The sequence below is a fragment of the Solanum dulcamara genome, chromosome 4, assembly GCF_947179165.1.
Source record: "Solanum dulcamara chromosome 4, daSolDulc1.2, whole genome shotgun sequence".
NCBI lineage: Eukaryota > Viridiplantae > Streptophyta > Magnoliopsida > Solanales > Solanaceae > Solanum > Solanum dulcamara.
Window position 1 is genome coordinate 73,295,570 of NC_077240.1, and position 16,931 is coordinate 73,312,500.

Here is a 16,931-nt window from a genome sequence, read left to right on the forward strand (position 1 = left end):
ATCTCTCATGGAACTTTATCATAAGCTTTTTCTAGGTCGATGAATACCATATGCAAGTACCTCTTCCTCTCCCTATACTGCTCCACCAGTCTCCTCATAAGATGGATGGCCTCTGTAGTTGAGCGTTCCGGCATAAATCTGAACTGGTTCTCTGAAATAGACACGCCTCTCCTCACCCTCATCTCCACCACTCTTTCCCACACTTTCATAATATGGCTTAGTAGCTTAATACCTCTATAGTTTAATAATAAAATAAAAAAAAAAAAAAAATTTTTTGAATTGAAGTAGAATACAACAACAACAATTGAAGTAGAATAAACGATTGCTAATAAAAAATATTATTAGGAAAAGAATGTGTTCAAAAAGAAAATAAACAATATATTATTTGGAAAAGGGGCATTTTCGGACCAAAGTATTGACGAAAAAGACATTTTAAAATCAAACTATAAAGAAAGAGCGTTTTTGTTCACTTTACATAATTTAAAAACATTTTTGACCCTTTTCCGTTAAAAGTATGAAATGTGTGCATTTGTTTATTTAAGCCTTGCTTGTAGTAAATATTTGAAAAAGAAGAAGAAAAGATAAAGAAACCAAAATTAGGCCAATTTCAGATTGCCCATTTTTCTCTGATAACACCTTTGACAAAAGTAAAAATAAATAACGTTTAAATCGATAATCAATATCTTAACCACTTTATAATGATTTAGTAATTCTAATGCTATATGCAATCACAAGGTCATTTCTCTTACACAACGATTAAAGCTAATAATTAAAAACACATTTAAATTGTAATTTTTTTTGCGAGTTTCTCACTTTAATTAACAATGATTCCTTTTATCTATCTAAACTATTAATACTTATATATTAAAACACATTTTAATTATCTATTCACTTTTTTTACCTAAAAGATATAATAGTTCAGATAGAAAAATGAAACAGCTAACAATTGATATGTGTATGTTTTAATACATAAATGGTCAAATTTTTTTAAAAAAATTGATAGTTAAAATGTGAACTTGCGAAAAAATGTCAGTTATAAAATCAATTGAATATCCACTGAAGCAAGAGATATTACATTGGTGTCTCAATGCACGTGTAGATCACGTGAGGAAGATGTTAGTTAAGTTCGTTATACAAGAACAATGAGAGTGATGACACCGAAACCCACTCTTTGCCCTCCCAACTTTTTCTTATCAATTTCCTCCCAAAAAAATAAAAAAAAATTAATCCTTCTTTCTCTTTTCAATTCTTCCATAAATGACAGAAATTATGAACCTCAAGAAAGAAATTTAGAAGTTGAAGAAGGATCAAGAGAGAAAAAATAGAATCCAAGATTTCACTTACTAGGTAAAATGTATTAATTTAGACAAAAATACTCAATTTCTTACTTATTGGTCAATAAAAGCTTTTCAATTTGGGGTTAAAATTAGATTTTAGATTCACTAATTAGGATTAATTCACATAAATCACATGTAAATTCACATTCATGATTCTTGTTGCTCATTGTCATTTGCTGATTTCGTTCTCTATCTTCCATTTTAGAGAAACTTTTAGTGGGTGGTTGTAGATTCTGAGTTGGCCAAAGGGTGAAATTTGTGGTTCCACTTCCAGCAATATTCATTTGAGGCAGCTCCATTTGTAGGAAATAATGACATTTAAGTGGTATTTGCATTAGGTAATGATTCTATTTTATAGATCGTTGTATGGAGATTATATCCATTTCGTAAATGGCTTTTGTTCGATGGTTTTTTTGCTAATGAAGTTCACTGTCCATGTAGAGGTGTATTGAGCCTTTTTACGATAAGGCTACGAGCCTTAGTAGTTAAATCTGTTAAGTTTTAAGCCTAGATCCGCCTCTGTTTCCATGTGCATTCTATTTTCGACTGAACCTAGGAGAAGGCAACCGTTGAGAGTCAGGAGTTTGAGGTAGGTACTTCTTCTTTGCATGATATGGTGCTCGTTGTGATTGTTGCATTGCTTCCTCAAACAATAATAATTTCATCTATCTTTTTCTTATATTTACATTGACTAGACGTTGTTTGTGCATCTAATCAAGTTGATGGTTTTCCAGGTGATTTGTAGCTTTAATCCAGTCATGAGCCCTAAATATGGAAGTGGAATCCGTAATCATTCTCGGACAGATGCAGTGGTAAGTAAAAGTGAAACTGAGGCAAAGTCACCAATAATCTTTCTCCGGGATTCTAAACATGAGAGTAAAAGTAGAACAAGCTCGGATTCAATCTTAAATGATAGTGTTTCAGGGTCAAGTAAAAGTTCAGAACTTTCCTGTTCCACGTTTTCATCCTCGTCCGGTTATTCCTCTGATGATTTCATACTAATGAATCCAAAAATAGCATCCAACTCTATCTCATCAAATGTACCATATTCTAAATTTCCTCCGGGCACCAAACCTTTATCTCAAGAGGACTACAATGATTTGAAACTGAACACATCAACAAGCTCCGCCTCGCAGGTTTCAGACGTTACTGATGAATCGTTATTGCCAACCATGTCAATTACAAAATCTCCTTTTATCCAAGTGATGGAAAGGCAAGGAGGTTATGATCCCAACAGAGTTCCATCTTCAATTTTCGAAAGTAAATCCTCAACACCTAACGAATGGAGTGCTGCCTCTGACGAGTCATTATTTAGTATCAATGTCAGTCTTTCGAGGAAGTCAGCAGAACTACCCAAGTGTGTGGAATTGGATACATGTGAAGAAATTAGTAAGTCTGGGAAGCTAATTAGCTTAAGACACTCATCACCTGTAAATGGAGGAGAACATACGGAAAAGAGTTCTGTATTTGATACAGAAAGGGGCGTGGTTGATCGAAGCAACCTTATTGAAGCAGGAATTCAACATAAATCAATTAAGAAAGAACCTCATTTTGAAGAGGAAATAAAATTAAGAGGGAACAGAGACTATTCAACTGCCATTAGCCATTCCGAAGGGAACGGAGGGTTTAGAAACTCCTATCACCATTCCAATGGTAATGATACGTCTTTAGCTTTTCCGACGTGAGTACCAGTTCCTATCTTTCTTGCTAATATCATCTGCTTTTAGCATATGTATAGTTCTTCCCTTTTCTTTTCCATGTCACTGGTAATGTCTTGCTTCATTAATTATTACGCGGATGTGCATTTTAGTTTCAGTTAAGCATCACCAATATAGAGGTAGAGTTATGTTCATCTAAGTTGTCATTCGTATAAATGTGTTTGCTCATGTCTTCAACTTAAATGTTTTACATGAAAGATTATTCGTGATCTTATTTCTTCCCAGAAATATGGAGCTTGCAATCACGCATTTTAGTGTTGATGGAATATATTATTGTTTATTGCAGAGATAAAAAGTCCACCGAACCTTTTTGCGATGTTGTTTATTACACAAGAAAGAAGTCCAGATGGAGGTCATGCTTCTCTTCCTATTGTAGCTGCGGGTCATGCTGCACTAGGTGGCAAAGCTGTTGCTGTAAGTGCTCAGGTTGCTTTTCTTGTAAGTGGTCAAGCTGGAAATGTTGTTCTTATAAGTGGTCAAGCTGGATGTGTTGTTCTTGTAAGTGGTCAAGCTGGATATGTTGTTCTTGTAAGTGGTTAAGTTGGTCTTGTTGTTGCCATAAGTGATCGAGAAAACAGGGCTGCTGCTGGAAATGATCAATCTACTACTTTTATTGTCCAACTCGGTCCCGCTTAATTGCAGTGACCAAGTCAGAATTTTCATTAAAGGTTTATCGTCTGTATAAACATAAAAAAGATTTTGACCTTATGTATACAGTGTGATTTTTCGTTCAAAGGGGTTCATTCTGCCCCTGAGCAAAAGTAAAGCTTAGGCGGGTTATTACTTTTGGTCGAACTATGTATATACATATATAACAATTTTTGAAAACAATGTATACATATAATAGAATCGCACTTGTTCTGAATAAGTCCTCTGACTCTAGATCCTGGATTCCCCTATGTGGCCCAAATGCACTTCAAGTGTTCATCGTCGCCAAGAAGCTGCTGCTAGCCATGTCAAATCTGACCTAGTTGCTGCTCTAACTGACCATCGTAGCAAAGCTATGACTTCCACTGTTTCTGAGCATTTGGCTGCTGGTGTTACTGTAAATGGAAAGAACATTGTTGTTCGAAATCTTATTCTGATTGTATTCATCTCCTAGAATCACGAGGGATGGAAGTGAGTGATGCTTGTTGGTTCATTGTTCATTAGAGCTCGGGCAGGATTTTCAGTAAGGAGATTCAAAATATAAAAAAGTAAACACATGAAGTAGTGAAGGGAATTCAAACGAGTATATATACATAAAAAATAGTTTTGACCTGTATATACAATGTAATGTTTCTGGCGAAAATGATTTGGATAAACCCCTTGCACCCCTCTGGCTTGGGCTCGGGCTTCATGATAGCCAATGGCAGGACAACATTCAATTTTTTGGTCTTTCTAGTGTACAATTTTGAATAACGTTGGGATTGGGAAGTATGCAAATTATTCAAGTGAGTTTCTCTTCCTCCTTATTGTCCATTTAAAATAGTTCCGTTTTTCCTTTCCCATTTTCTTGAAAGTGCTTCTGATTCATACATCATTTGTTCCAATTTGTTTGGCAATTTTCAATGTGTATATTCTAAATTATGCCCCTTAATTACTGAATAAGTTAGATTTGGCATTTGTTTACTTGCTAATTGTGTATATTACTGAATAAGTTTATCTTCGCAAACATATATAGACCAATTCATGTTGAAAGCCTTCTCTCTCATTCAACATACAAAAAAAAAAGGAAGTAATAACAGAGTGAATTCATTAGAGAGTAAATCCACCACGAGCTGTCAAAGCACGTTAATCATTTGTCAATCGTCAACCCAAAACTGACCACTACAAGTTACAACCATGGGGATTTCATTGACATGTTTCTAACTTGAACATCAAAAATTTATGCTTGTTTACATCCTTCAACTCACCGCAGTAAATCGTGGCTCAGCACAAACAGAGACAAGATGGAGAAGGAATAGACAAAACTAATTGTTGATATGTACATCTTCCATCAATGAAAAGTTTCAGAATATTAGAAATGTGACCTTTGTTTCTTAGAAGAGGAGCAACTGGCTTCATTGGTGACAGAGTCGGGGTGTTTACTACTATCATATCTGCTCCTCCTTGTCCCAATACAAACATCTTTATACAACAAACGAAATCCATACTCCACATCTCCAGAGAAAGATAACATAATACGCCCATAGTCATTTGGTGTTTTTCCATTCGCCTTTGATGTATTCCATAAGCCAGCAAAAGGTACAAAGAAAAAATGAATAACGGAATCAGGTGAGTATTTACGTACAAGACAATTACTGTCAGGCTCGAGTAAGTCCAGTTTCAAGGTCATCCATAATTTCGAATCATAACATAAGGGAATCAAGTGAGTTGTCATTGTCACGTACATTAACCTGCCAGTGTAACATACAGCAAATCCCAAGAAGTTATCAGGTACATACCAATTTTCAGGCAAATTGACTAATCCAATTTTACCAGTTCTCCGACTGTGGAACCAAGTTGGAATTGTCAGTGTCCTACTGGTAAACAATCTTAGTGACAAGGAATCTGAAGTAGAGATGTCATGCTGCAATAATGAGATATTCTGAAACAACGAATTACAGATCGAATGCTTGCTCCAATCTGCATATATTGTATCTAATTGCTCTGGAAATTCTGGCAGCTGTTTAAGCTTCTTGCAATGTGATAAGTTCAAGGATCGAAGAGCAACAAGCTGGGCTATGCTTCGAGGCAAATGATGGAAGTTATTTCTACTGAGATACAACCTTTTCAAAGAGTGTAAGCATCCTATGTCTTCCGGAAGTCCTCCATCTATTAGATTGCAGCAACCGAGATTCAGAATTTCAAATGAGTGTAACCCTCCATTCACCTGAGGGAACACAAAGTACACTCCATCTTCTGATTCTTGTTTTGCAAAAGTCAAGAATTTAAGCTTGTTCAAGCAGACGATGGAAGAGGGAGGTCGTGAAATTAGAGTATGTCTGGCATGAAGCTCCTCCAAGTTTTCTAAATCACGTATCTCTTCTGGCAAGCTTTCAAGTTTTGAGCAGTAGGACACATCTAGCTTCACCAAACTTTTCAACTTGCAAACACTGCTCGGAAGAGCTACAAGTTTTTTCATATCACTCAAATCTAGCACTCTAAGACGAGCTTGGTGCTGAATAACAGAAGATGGAAGTTCCCTTATCCATGTAAATCGCATGTGAATCTCTAACTCCAGCTTCATTTTTCCGAGGATTTCTGGAAATTTCTCTAAACTAGAGCAACCTAGTAGATCCAGAGATTTAAGAGATTCCACATTAACACGCGGAAACCTCTCAAGTCTTTCACAATGATACAAATCTAACTGGATGAGTTTTCTGGAACATCCCAAGGAATGGTGAACCTCTTTAAGACTCGTACATCCCCTCAGATTCAAATACTCCAAATTTGGCATCCCCGTGAAATCTGGTGTTCGTATCAAGCTTTTGGAGTAGCTGAGATCTAGCTTTCGTAGAGATGGCAAAAACACCTATTTAGAATATAGAAGGAGATTGTTTAATTTACTCCTTTAGATTATGAGAGTCAACAAAATATTTTGTGGGAAATTAGAAACTGTTTTTATTTTCAAATTTATATGGAAATTACATGTTCAGAAACTAAATAACACAAGTTTAGGTCTACACTGAATAAAACGTACCAAGTTTAGGAAAGTTTTCAGCATTATGCCAAATTAGAAATGGTACCTTTCTTTCGGTCCATAAATCGTGCAACGAACTCCCCTGGAGTTCAAGATGAACAAGCCTCTGGGGTTCAAAATTTTCTGGCAATGACTTCCAAGGAAATTCATGCCAGACAAACCAACACAAGTTGTTGGGCAGGTACTCAATGGAGCCATCATGGCAATTGGAGTCGTAGAGAACATCTTCTCGATCAATCGGATAGAGGAAGCTACATATGTATAATATCCTAAGTCTTTTCATATTTTTCATTGCCTCTTTGCTAAAGCATAGCTTTTGAATAAAAGTAAACCAGATCCCTTCCACTGCCATAGTCCCCTGGTAAAAGGATCATGAGTCAACAAAACATAGGCCACTAATGCTACTTTTGCTTCTCCTATTAAAGTAAACAACTAAAATGGTATATACTTGCAAGAATATGAAGCAAGAGGAAAAAATAATTGGAATTGACTGCCCTATATATCTTTTGAATATGAAAAGTAGAAATTGAATGTTATTGTATTGTTTAGCCTACTTACCATATTGTCAACCATCACTTCTTTGACATCTTCAGTTTTCCATAGTCTGCTACGTTCGCCTGGATGCTTTTGCATTTTCACTATATATTGACCCATATCTTGTATTAAGTCATGCATTTGAATCTTATTATGATCGGAAATGAACACAAGAGATTTGTCGATTAGGACGTTCAATCCATATTCAGCTGGAAAATCACAACTCTCAAGGATTTGCATGACTTGTTTCTTTTCTTTTCCTCGGAAGAAACATGCAATATCTAGAAATATCTCTTTCTCATTTGGCTCCAGTCCATCATAACTTATTTTGAGGTTTTCAATAATTTCTGAACCAGAGTTTTCCCTTATTCGGTCTAGAGCACTTCTCCACACAATCATACCCTTCCCGTGTAATAAAGAACCCCACACTTTCAGGGCTAAAGGATGGCCTTTAGCATGACTAACTATCTCCAACGTTAGGTTATTAAAACACACATCTGGAACTTTTTCCATGAAAGCGTATTGATTGAACAATTTAATAGCATCACCGTCAATCAGTGTTTCCACTTCATGTAGTACATTATTCCCTATCAAACGCTTATCTCTAGTAGTTGCAATAATCCTACTGCCCTTGCCAAACCAATGAAGATCCCCTGCTAGGTAATCCAACTGGTCTCTGTGATCTATGTCATCAAGCACCACTAAAACCTTCTTAAACCGAAGTCTACGAGCTATCAGGCTCCTCCCCTCCTCCTTATTATTCACGCAATTTTCTTTTTCACCTAACAGTTTAGAGAGAAGGATATTTTGCAGAGAGTACATTTTATGTTTTTTTTCTTTGATATCCTCAAGCAAACATGCATCTTTAAATTTGCTGGACGAGAGTTTATTATAAATAGCATTTGCTATTGTTGTTTTACCAATTCCCCCCATTCCCCAAATCCACACAATCCTAACATCATCAATTCCCATCTCTAGTAGGGATTCTACTTTCTCTAATTGAGTATCTATTCCCACAACTTTGTGCGAATAAGATACTGAAGTCTTGCATTTGGACGAAATGACATCAACAATACGCTCAATACAGTCTGATTCAACCCTGCAAAGGACAATGTACATTGTAGAGTCCATAATTATGATAAAAAAGGACAAATCACATAAACCAAACTCTTATAGTAGAACATAATTATGATTTATGTGTATAGCTAGTCTTCACAAATTATTCCAATCGTTTAACTTAGGGGTGTCAAAATGAGCCCAAATATAGATAACCCGCTAAACTCGTCCAAACTTTTATGGAATGAGCTCAAGATAATTTGTATTGGGTTCAATCCCAACTCATTCAAGCCTTAACCCATTTTAAAATAAACTTCAATTGAGTTAACTTAATCTCCAATTTCAATCCGTTTTAAGACTTTATTTGAATTTGTATAATGTAAGTTCTTATATTAAAAGTATGAATTACTATCTATTTATATCTTTTAGGATTAATCTATCAATTTGTAAATTTTTATTTTTATTTTCTTGAGCTGAAATTCAAATTATGATTATAAAAGATAAATAATAATATATTAAAATTATTGAGATTAAGCGGATCAAATTGGGCGAATCATGACTCAATCCAAATTTTAGCCCAATCCATTTGAGCCCAAAATAAATTTAGACGCATCATCACCCAACCCGATTTTTACTTACCCATTTTAATATTGTCAATTTCAACCTTATCCGTACATTTGACACACCTAATTTAACTCACCCGTTGGGGAATACATATCCTTTTAGATTTGCGGCAGCAGTTAGGGCAGTCCTCCATCTTTGCACCTTCTGTATCCCTGCCTCACCATCATCCTTATACTTCAATTCATGTTTGGCAAATGCTTCTCCAAAGCTCTTACTTTGGTTTCGAACATCTGTTACATCCACACCATAGAATACCGGTATGATTGTTTTTTGGTCATTTTCATCTTTCGCGCATTCCATGATGTTCACTAGTTCATCCAAGCACCACCTTGATGTAGCATAATTCTTTGAGAAAATGACAAGGACAACTTGAGAGTCTTTGATAGCTTTCGAGAGTTCTTCTGGGATCGAATCACCATGCTCTAGCCTTTTATTATCTTGAAAGGTGATTATTCCCCTCCTTGTTAAACGTTCGTATAAGTAACCCATAAATGTTTCACGAGTATCTTCACCTCTAAAACTTAAGAAGACATCGTACTTCCATTGAGGACAGTAGTGTGAATTACTCACAGAAGAAGAAATTGATTCCATGACTTCAGTTAAGCTGTTAAAAAATTGTGGTTGTGGTAAGAGATTAAATCAATCATATCTCTGGGACAAAGTTATATATAGGACTTGAAATAAGAAAAGTTTCAATAGGACAAAGTGGAATTATTGCAATTGGACCAGTCAACTCCTACATTTTCATTGGATATTATTCATCAAAAAAAATTTAGGTTCATCTGTCCGTTGTCTTAGCTTTGGTGTACAAAGTTATTTGGAATTTATTGATGATGGAAAGTGATATGTATCTCTTATAATTATTCGAGATGTACGAAAGCTAGTCTGGACATTACATTCTTAAAAAAAATTAAGAAATTTCTCTTTGAACTGTAATAAAAGAGCCACCTATGTGGCACATTGAACTATGAGGAGACGGATAAACGAGAGCATAGAAATCTCACTTTAGTATAGGCTCATATTTATTTAAGGACTATAGAGGAAAAATAAAATTATATATATATATATATATATTCAATTGGAAGGTCAACATTGTACTATTCCATTGTAGGAACCTTTTTTCTCCTTGCGCCTATTTCTAGATGACTTCAACTTTCAACTCATTCATAGCCCCTTCCAAATCATTGTTCCAAACTTCCAATTTATCAAACAAATTTCTTGGAAGTTTCTCTTCTCGATCAAACACAATATAAAACATTCATGTAGAAAACCTTCTCTCTCATTCAACATACAAATAAAATAGGAGAAAATATATAATAGAGTGAATCCGTCAGAGAGTATTCCACCACGAGTTGTCAAAACAGGTCAATCGTCAATCTCCAGACTAAAGCTGACTAGAACAATCATGGGGAATTCATTGACACTATGTTTCTCTAAAAATCAAGCTAGTACCAAAAGAAACAAAAAAAAGATCATCATCATCACATTCACATAGTCTAATTCCTCCATATATTTTTTTAAACTCAACTAGCCAAAGATTGGATAAAATACATCCAAAGGAGACTAGTGGTACTCCAAGTACTCTTGGTGATGATTATATAAAAGAATAAGCTCGAGTTGCTGCAACTTTGCTTCTCCAACACCATCACCAAAATGGAACACTCACTCAATTCGAACGATCTGTTTCTCTAAGGGACCCTTTAGCATCCTCAAAGAAGCAAAAGAGGATTCCAAGAAGCTCGAGTTCTCGTTCGAGGTTATTGTCTGATTCTCTATCCCAACACTTGGAGATCCTTAATCAGGTATTGCTACTTTCTTGTCTTCAAATTCTATAACAAAATCTATTTGTGATTTTATAAAATAAAAGGGTAAATATGCACCAGTTGATAGACGGCGAGGGTATGTATGCACTATTTTTTTAACGAGGATACATCGCATGTTCACAAAGGAAAAGGCTTTCCATGGGCAGCGTCTGCTTCGGCTCAAAGCGAATAGGCTGGCATACTCTAAATCACACTGTTGAGGGATTTGCCCCTTTTCCCTATTTTTAAATCTCAAGGATTTGGTAAGTCCTATACTTTTGAATCCCATGTTTAGAGAAAAGAGGCAAGGCTGAAGTCTCAAACAGAGCAGAGCCAACCTGAAAGTTGCATGTTCGCCCAAACCTTGTAGTTGTATTAAAAAATTCACTCAATATATATAAATAATCTAATCAAAATCCAGTAAGCAAAAAGGATTGTAGTTTAGAACCCATAGACTACAAATCCTGGCTTCGCCACCGGTCTCAATAATACTCATAATGATTTTGGTTTGGGCTCAAGTCTTGCTAGTAGCAGAAGAATATGCAGATTGTTAGTATTGTACTTTATCTCATTCTCCTCAAATGAGTTGTCTTGTGATTGTCCACATTTATTCTTCAATTGTTTGGCTGATAACTTTTGTTGTAATTGTTTGACCTTCTCAGGGTACAAAACTTGAAAATTTAGAGACCAAACATTTTGTTCTTGTCCATGGAGACGGTTTTGGTGTTTGGTGTTTGGTGTTGGTACAAAACTACAACACTACTTAAAGAAACAGGATATCAAGTTGATGAGATAGACTTAACTGGTTCTGGTGCTCATTCTTTTTGACTCCAACAACATTACCACCTTTTCCGAATATGTGAAACCCCTAACCGATTATCTTGAAAATCTACCCAATGGCAATAAGGTACGACAAAATGTACCTTGACTCGTTCAAAATGAGTATGTGCATTGGTGCTTTCTCAAATTTAAATGTTGAAAGGCATGTAAATTGGTTCTGTCTTAATGCAGGTCATTTTGGTTGGCCACGATATTGGAGGCGCTTGTGTTTCTTATGCAATGGAGTTGCATCGATCAAAAGAATCTAAGGCGGTTTTTATTGCTGCAGCAATGCTGTAGAATGGGCAGAGTGTAATCGATATGTTCTCTATGCAGGTTCTGTTACTAATTTTGTGGCCTAGCATGTAACTATAGTAACTCAATAAATGTGACAACGCAACATATTGATAAGAATCGGATTACCTGAATAAACATGAAACTAATGTGACAACGAAAATAAATAAATTAAAGACAAGAATTTAAAGATATGAGAAATTGGAGAAGAAAATCCCCAAATTCAAAAGATGGGCTAAGAACCCTAATTGATCTTAGTATTTAAAAATTAGCGAATTAAGGCTAATTATGATACTAATAGAGTCAATTCAAGAATTTAGATCAAAAGTGATCTAGACCCCTATTTTGAAGAAACTAAAGACAATAATTAGTATAAGACTAATCACCTTCTTTAATTTACGAATAAGAACCAAAAATATCAAGTTAAGAATTAATCTTACTTCTTAAAGAATCGTTCTTATAAGGTTGTAAGATAAATCCATAGTCACCACACATAAAGTTGTAAAGAAGAAAAACTTCTCAAATAATATTAATCATCATAATGTCTTCGAAATAATAAAACCTACCCCTATATATAGGGAAAACCTATCCCAAATAGAATGGGATTCAATTCCTATTTTTATGAAAATAATAACTAGGAAACTTTAAACTAAGAAACTTTTAAATTAGAAAACTTTGACTTTGAACATCCATCTTTTTGGGCTCTCTTTTGAGGCTTCATGTGGCTCAATCTTCTTCGTTTTGGGCTTAAATTTGGACCTTATTTCGTGATAAACATATTCTTGATTTTTGATTGAAGCCCGTCAATTTTAATGAAACTATGCCAACGTGGATGCTATCATTCCCCTATTCTCGAAAACAATTCGTCCACGAATGTAAATCTCACAAAATCAAGAAGACATGCATTAGCAAACAACACTCATTAATCGAAAGCAATAATGATATATAGGAACAAAACAAGATAGTGACCATGTGTCCACTTAAGAGTTTTTGGCTAAAATCATCCCTAAACTATGGCTTAAACATAAGGTGCATCCTTATGTTATCTTAATAAACAGAAAACATCCCTATACTATTTCAAAAGTTGCAAAATCCATCCTTTTGTTAATTGCAGTCAAGAAACTAACACACCAACCAAAAAAAACATGTCAGGTCCGTGACTTTTCCCACCCCAGTCCCGATTGTCTTCCACCTCCAGGATCTAACAAGTAGGAGGCTTCAAAATTTTAGCTTTTTAGTTCGAAAATAGACTAAATCTTTTTGTCGAAATTCTTATTCATATGCTGTCAGTTGAAAATTTTCTCTTCTTTCTTGTTCTTATAGTGCTTTAATTGTTTAATGTATATGATTTATGTTTTCGTCATTTTTTGTTATTCTGAGAGGAATTATTGTTTCCTAAGAACAATTAGAAATAATCAAGATTTTCTAAGTTGGTGTTAATATGTCCATTACATGTTTGATGAAATGTCAGAAAACTTTGCAAATTTTGTTATTTTCTTTTCTGATTGTGGGTTTGGATATCCCTATACTCTGAGTAGGTGGTCAAGACAAGAATATGGTGATATTTTCTCTTCCATCACTGATTTTGAGACAAAAGTTAGAGAGGCTGAGGATGCAATAATCAGTGATAACTCCGAAGATAATAGAACCAAGTTGAACTTGATCAATGCCAAATACATCAGGTATCTAAAGATAGAGCAATTCATCCTCAAACAAAAAACTCAACTCCACTGGTTTAAGGAAGGGGATGCCAACTCCAATTACTTCCATGCTATCATTAGAGGGAGAAGGAGAAGACTGTATATTCACAAAATTGAAGATGATCAGGGTAATAGTATTCAGGGAAATGAGGAAATTGCCAAGGCTGCATGTCATTACTTTGAAAAGATATTTACTACAGACAACAAGAAAATCAATGAAGATTTCCTTAAGTACATACCTAGAAAGGTCAGTGACAATCAAAACCACATGTTGCAAAGGGTACCTACTAAAGAGGAGTTACAGAAAGTGATTTTCTCTATGAGTGGTACTTCTGCTGCAGGTCCTGATGGGATGAGTGGCAAGTTTTTCCAGGTATGCTGGGACATTATCAGTGAGGACCTTTTGGAGCTGATTCTGTTCTTCTTTAATGGCCATGACATCCCAAAATACGTCTCCCATGCATGTCTGGTTCTACTCCCAAAAGTTGAACATCCTAACAGACTCTCTGAATTCAGACCTATATCTCTTAGCAATTTTATTAGCAAAATAATCTCCAAACTCCTTAGTAGCAGACTGGCTCCCATCCTTCCACATCTTATTTCTGATAATCAGTCTGGGTTTGTCCAAGGAAGGAGCATATCTGAGAACATTATGTTGGCTCAAGAAATTATGCATAACATAAACAAACCCAAAATTGGAGATAATGTGGTTATTAAACTTGACATGGCCAAGGCTTATGATAGGGTCTCATGGTCCTTTATCTGTCTTGTCATGAGAAAGATGGGATTTGGGAAAACCTTCATAGACATGGTATGGAGAATAATGTCTAACAATTGGTACTCTGTCATCATAAATGGCAGCAGGCATGGTTTTTTCCATTCAAAAAGAGGTCTCAAACAGGAAGACCCACTCTCTCCTGCTCTCTTTGTTCTTGGTGCAGAGGTGCTGACCAGAATGTTAAACAACCTTCATCAGCACTATCTATACACTGGTTTTCAAATGGAGAAAAGGGGTCCTCAAATTAACCACTTGAGTTTTGCAGATGACATTATTATTTTCACCTCAACTTCCAAGTATTCCCTTCAACTCATCATGAAGACTCTTCAGATGTATGAAGGCATTTCTGGGCAGCTTATTAATAAGGACAAAAGCCAAATCTTAATTCCTACCAACACACCTGATGATATAATGGATAGAGTAGTGTCCATCACTAGTTATAAATGCACTCATGGGCCTATGACATACTTGGGATGTCCATTGTATATAGGAAGACAAAGGGTCATATATTTCACTAGTATAGTTTCAAAAGTGATTGCTAAAATTCAAGGGTGGCAGACAAAGATGCTAAGCTATGGGGGGAGAGCCACTTTGATCAAATCAGTGCTTCAATCACTTCCTATACATCTGCTATCTGCCATAACCCCTACCAGAACCACTTTGAAACAAATAAAATGCCTTATTGCTGACTTCTTCTGGGGTTGGGATAAGGAGAAAAGGAAGTACCACTGGGCCTCTTGGGAAACCCTTAGCTTACCATATGAGGAGGGAGGTATTGGTGTAAAAAACTTGGAAGATATATGCCTGGCAATGCAATACAAACATTGGTGGTTGTTCAGAACTAAGAGATCTTTATGGGGGGATTTCTTGAGAGCTAAATACTGTCGAAAAGCTCATCCTGTCACAAAAAAGTGGCACACAGGCCAATCTCTCATATGGAAGAACATGATGAAGAACAAAGGTGACATAGAACCTCATATTAAGTGGACCTTATGTTCAGGGAACTGCAGTTTCTGGTGGGATGATTGGCTGGGTATTGGCCCTCTAGCCAATCACTATGAATATATTCCAAGATTCAACAACTCCACTGTCTCCATGTTCTTGACAAATGGAAAATGGAATGAAGAGAAAATCAGGCAACAGGCCCCTCAACACATGATACACACAATTCTCAATATTAACATCATGTACCAACAAAACACATTAGATCAAGTTCAATGGAAGCTCCAATCACATGGAAATTTCACTTGTAAATCAGCTTGGGAAAATGTGAGAAAGAAAAAAAACAAGACATTGACAGATAGGATGACATGGCATACTAACATCCCTTTCAAGGCTTCATTCTTGCTTTGGAGAGCATTGAGACACAAACTGCCAACCAATGATAAACTGATTTCTTTTGGGAGAGAAACTGCAGAGTGCTCATGCTGCTACAGGCCTGGTTTGGACAACATAGATCACATTTTTGTCTCTGAAAGCTTTGCTAAACACATCTGGACATATTTCTCCAACTGGGGGGGAATCATGCAGGACCACAACTCCATTAGAGGCATCTTGATGAGATGGTGGACCTACAAACCAAACAATGTTGTACATAAACTCATGTTGCAAGCCCTCCCTATATTTATTTGCTGGAATGTCTGGAAGAACAAGTGTGCAAGTAAATATGGAGGAAAGAAATCTAGTACTACTAGAGTGAAGTTCAATATAATCAAGGAAATATACATGCTTATTACTACAGCTTTTCCATATATCCCATGGCCACCAGCTTGGAAGGATCTAATTATTTGGATAGAAAACTGTAAGCATGACATAAAAGTAATCCAGGTTAAATGGCTCAAACCCCCCCTAACATAGTTAAGCTGAACACTGATGGGAGTGCCATAGGCAACCCAGGAAAAATAGGAGCAGGAGGCATAGTAAGGGATCATAAGGGTAATTTGATATATGTTTTTGCCTCTCCTTTGGGAGTTGGAACCAATAATCAAGCGGAAGTGCAGGCAACCAGTTTTGACATTAATTGGTGCATTCAACATGGTTATAATAGAGTAATATTGGAAGTAGATTCTGAACTTGTGATCAAGTGGCTGAATCTGGACATCAAACCACCCTGGAACATTCAAAACTACGTTAATGAACTCCAACAACTGGTCCAACTGCTAGAATTCTTCCAATGCAAACATGTTTTTCGTGAAGCAAATTTTCCAGCTGATACATTATCTAAGTACAGCCATACACTTGATAATACACAACACTTCTACAACCTTCAACAACTTCCACAAGAAACCAAGGGCTACATAAAGCTAGACAAGATAGGAATGGCAAGCTTCAGGAGAAGAAGATTAAAAAGGATCAAACAACCTCCTTGAACATTTCTTATCTCTAATGTTCCTAACTTGGACAAAATCGGTATGACAAAATTGGGAAGAACAAAGATGTAGCTTCGTATACTTGATCTTTTTCATTTAGCTATGTATAAAATGTAGCTTATTTGAATAGGACTAGTGTAGGTATCTTTCTTGTATTCACATGGAAGGGGAGAGTCTCCCTCATTTATGTTTTTTCCTAGTCGCATTGTATCGAGAGGAGTCCTCTCATAGGTTTA

At 35.9% G+C, this 16,931-nt stretch overlaps 2 protein-coding genes and 1 pseudogene across 3 annotated transcripts; 2 read left to right on the plus strand and 1 right to left on the minus strand.

Annotated features, from left to right (window-relative positions):
* Positions 1-2,079: 2,079 nt before the first annotated feature.
* On the plus strand, positions 2,080-3,621 carry LOC129885076 (uncharacterized). The gene is made up of 2 exons (XM_055959290.1): positions 2,080-3,018; positions 3,342-3,621. The coding sequence occupies exons 1-2, from the start codon at positions 2,096-2,098 to the stop codon at positions 3,619-3,621; spliced, it is 1,203 nt and encodes a 400-aa protein (XP_055815265.1). The 5' UTR covers positions 2,080-2,095.
* A 1,096-nt stretch (positions 3,622-4,717) lies between these two features.
* Positions 4,718-9,553, minus strand: LOC129887582 (TMV resistance protein N-like). Of its 2 annotated transcripts, XM_055962744.1 has the most exons (4): positions 9,010-9,553; positions 7,278-8,352; positions 6,766-7,077; positions 4,719-6,551 (listed from the first exon to the last, which is right to left on the minus strand). In XM_055962744.1, exons 1-4 carry the CDS (start codon positions 9,522-9,524, stop codon positions 5,055-5,057), a joined length of 3,399 nt encoding a protein of 1,132 aa, XP_055818719.1. In that variant the 5' UTR covers positions 9,525-9,553; the 3' UTR covers positions 4,719-5,054. The 2 variants fall into 2 exon arrangements, with proteins under 2 accessions (XP_055818720.1, XP_055818719.1); XM_055962745.1 differs by lacking the exon at positions 6,766-7,077 and having other exon boundaries at positions 4,718-6,551.
* A 785-nt stretch (positions 9,554-10,338) lies between these two features.
* LOC129884360 (putative methylesterase 11, chloroplastic) overlaps positions 10,339-16,931 on the plus strand; it is a 26,939-nt pseudogene continuing 20,346 nt past the window's right edge.